A 3,673-nucleotide genomic window follows, 5' to 3' on the forward strand; every position below is an offset into this window, starting at 1 on the left:
ATCTTTAACATGTATCTCATTTACATTTAAAGAATTTCTCTTTCTTATCCACTTGCGCATGAGCGCCATTTACAAAACATGCATCTTATTTGTTACGTCAAAGACATAAGTAATCATCTAAAACATCGTGTGGATATATTGCTGAACACAAACATATAGAATATAATTATTTTAGTATAATGCCCCTCTCTCTCTCTCTCTCTCTCACTCTCTCTCTCTCTCTCTCTCTCTCTCTCTCTCTCTCTCTCTCTCTCTCTCTCTCTCTCTCTCTCTCTCTCTCCAGTCTTTCAAAAACTTATTACCATACCATTCCTCATTCTTCTAATAGAATTATTTTATCTTATTTTTATTTATTTTTTTTTCTGGCTCCCTTCGGCACTGTGTTTTCATTCTTCTAACATGTACAAAGTGACCTGGTCTTTTCCTCGTCGTTCCAGAGATGGACACAGCCCCGGACGTGGTTATGAGTCTTTCCCGCCCCGCCCCACTGCTTCTTTCCGCCCTGGCCGCCCTCACGGCTCTCACTTCCAGCATTGCGCGGGCTGACGGTAAGTGCGGCGCTCATGAGTAAGTAAGATGCATCCGACATGGTACTGGATGCTGACTTCAAAGAATGCAGCATCTTAAGATTTGATGGTGTTTCGGATAAGATGACAACGAATTCAGTAATCAGGTAACGGACTCAGTAATCAGGTTGTTAGTGCTGAGTCTTTAGGGAGCTTTTAAAGAAGATTAAATAGATTTATGAATAGGGACGATAGGTGGAAATAGGTAGGCATGTTTCAAGCAGGGACTGCCACGTGTAGGCCTGATGGTTTCTTGGAGCGTTCCTTATTTTCTTATGTTTTTATTATTATTATTATTATTATTATTATTATTATTATTTATTTATTTTTTTTTTATGACGACGTTGTATTTATGATTTTTTTTTTAAGATTTTTTTTTTTTTTTTTGTCACAGATTTTGACATCATCGAAAAGTGTTTATTGATTTTCTTTATATGGATTGGGTTACTTGTGGAAATGCAAATATTTTCAACACACACACACACACACACACACACACACACACACACACACACACACACACACACACACACACACACACACACACACACACACACACACACACACACACACACTTCCCAAATAAGGTGCCACTTTCAGAATGTGTATATTGTTTTAACCATAAATTTTTTGATGACAAAATATCCACTTTTTAACTCTTATAGTTTTACTGTCAATGGCGTCAATTGATTTTTTTTTTTTCGAAATTTGTTAAAAGATACAGTATTTGTCTCACATGGTGTTTAAATGTGAAGCTGTAGAATTTCACATTTTCATTCTTTTGGGACTCCATGGCAAATGAGAAAAAAAAGGGAGAAGGAAAATAGCGTCCAAAGACTACTTATGCACTACATTCTCTCTCTCTCTCTCTCTCTCTCTCTCTCTCTCTCTCTCTCTCTCTCTCTCTCTCTGGACCCGTGGTCCAGCACAGTAGCCAATGATGGTAACCCTTTCAAACCAATAATTCTGAGAAATGAAACAATGAATGCATTGTTCGTTTACTATCTCACTAATATACATAACATCATGTAAAATGACGAATAAAGTTGATGATCTACAAGTAAATAGTAAATGAAAAAATTTAAGATATGTAGGTGATCTTGAAGATCTCTCGCGGGGGTCCCAGGGGCTGGCTGGGCCTACCAGTATGAGTTGAAAATTATGACACGCTGGGTAATTTATGCATTTATATACACCATTGTCTGATGTTTACCAGTCACGTTCTCCATCACATTTTATGACACACACTGCTGGCAGGAGAAGCTCACTTTTACAAGCAGCGAGCGTGTGTTGTTGACCACAATTTCCAGCCCCTCGTACAGCTGCCACAACTGGACTAGCTTCCCTGAGACACCTGAGTGGACTCAGTGCGGGACTCAAATACAGATGTACAGGGTCCCTTATGACTCCTGCACCCTTTACACAACTGTTCGTAACGCCAGGTCACACTAATGAGGTCGCCAGTCTGTTTATCCCACAACAGACAAGGAAATAATACCACAACAACCAGTTCCAACAGCTGGGAAAGAATCGATCGCTACGTTCAAGGGAAAAGACAATTATAACGAGCGACAACTCGTATAGAATCGAAGTATAAAACTCCGTTGGACTACCACCCTCAGCAACAAATTCTCCCACTGTCCAACAAAGTGTTATATCTCTCGCCGAATAGTGCTATTTACTACCTCCTGGACAACATGCCTTGTCAGGGCCTGAGAAGGGAGTAAAGTTTACTACACAGCTATTTACTTAAGTCCTCTCTGGCTGAACACTGTCCGAGCCTCAGCCAGCAGTAGCATACCACAACAATTGGATACCACAACAATACAAATACAGACAAGTGCCCACAAACAAACAGGAGAATAATTAGCTTGGCCCACACACACACACACACACACATACATACACACACACACACACACACACACACACACACACAGCCGAGTAGTCACGTCCCTGAATATGGAATATGTTAAATTTAACCACACTTCCTGGCAGATTGCCATGGAGACTCTTATGCTACCCATATAGGCCGGGGCATGCGGTCATTGATTACTGAATTATCCCCTTAAAGCAAATGGCCCATCTACCTGTGAAAACTCCCATCTCCTCCTAACAACGCTGTCTGTTTATCTCCTGTGGTAGTTGGACTGACTAAATGGGAATGCGACGCTAACGCTCTCTCATCCTGCTGCTACTAGAGGGGTACAAGAGAGGGGGGGGAGGGTAGAAACATACACACATACACCCACCTGCTTGCTGCCTCGCCTTACTCAGCGCAGGTTTACATAAATACTTGTGAAAATTGTGGTAACTAAACTATGGTGCTGGATGAATACTGAATACTTTATCGTCAAGAGCAACTCTTCTACTAAATAGTGGGTGAGACTCAAATTGAATGAACAAGAAGTAAGGAAAATGAAGTGGAGAATATAAAAGGCATCTGCGCAGTAAATGTTACAGTACAAGCTGCGGGCTAGGCTACCAGTCAGAGACGTGTCATATTCTCGTCCCCAGCATGTCTTTTGTCTCATCTCTCTTTCCCTCCTTCATTCGTTCTTATATCTCATCCTTTTTTCTACAGCGCCTTATATCGCTGCGCACAACAGTGTGTGTGTGCTTGTGTGTGTGTATGTGCATGTTCTTTGAGGAGCTGCACACCATTGTCTGGTATGATGTTGTAGACTCTCTCTCTCTCTCTCTCTCTCTCTCTCTCTCTCTCTCTCTCTCAAGTCCCCCACAAACGCTTACTGATTAAACTAAAATCACACGGTATCCAAGGCGACGAGTTGCGATGGGTTGAAAACTGGATAAAAACAGGAAACAAAGAGTAGTAATAAATGGAAAAGCATCCAAATGGACTAACGTAACCAGCGGGGTACCACAGGGATCAGTCTTAGGACCTGTTCTCTTCCTTGTTTATATTAACGACATAGATGAGGGTGTTACCAGTATAAAATCGAAATTTGCTCATGACACCAAAATCGCGAATTCCGTAGTCTCTAATAGAAATGCAGAAAAATTTAGACAAATTGACTGAGTGGGAGCAAACCTGGCAGATGAGTTTTAATGCAGATAAGTGCAAAGTATATTTTAAATGGTATCCA

At 41.1% G+C, this 3,673-nt stretch overlaps 1 protein-coding gene across 1 annotated transcript in view; it reads left to right on the forward strand.

The window, feature by feature from the left end:
• Positions 1–439: 439 nt before the first annotated feature.
• LOC135104686 (zwei Ig domain protein zig-8-like) overlaps positions 440–3,673 on the forward strand; it is a 114,177-nt gene continuing 110,943 nt past the window's right edge. Inside the window, exon 1 of the mRNA XM_064012214.1 lies at positions 440–548. Within this exon, the coding sequence (XP_063868284.1) occupies positions 440–548 (109 nt within the window). The remainder of the gene's footprint in view (positions 549–3,673) is intronic.

Source organism: Scylla paramamosain, chromosome 1 (genome assembly GCF_035594125.1).
Source record: "Scylla paramamosain isolate STU-SP2022 chromosome 1, ASM3559412v1, whole genome shotgun sequence".
Taxonomy (NCBI): Eukaryota; Metazoa; Arthropoda; class Malacostraca; order Decapoda; family Portunidae; genus Scylla; species Scylla paramamosain.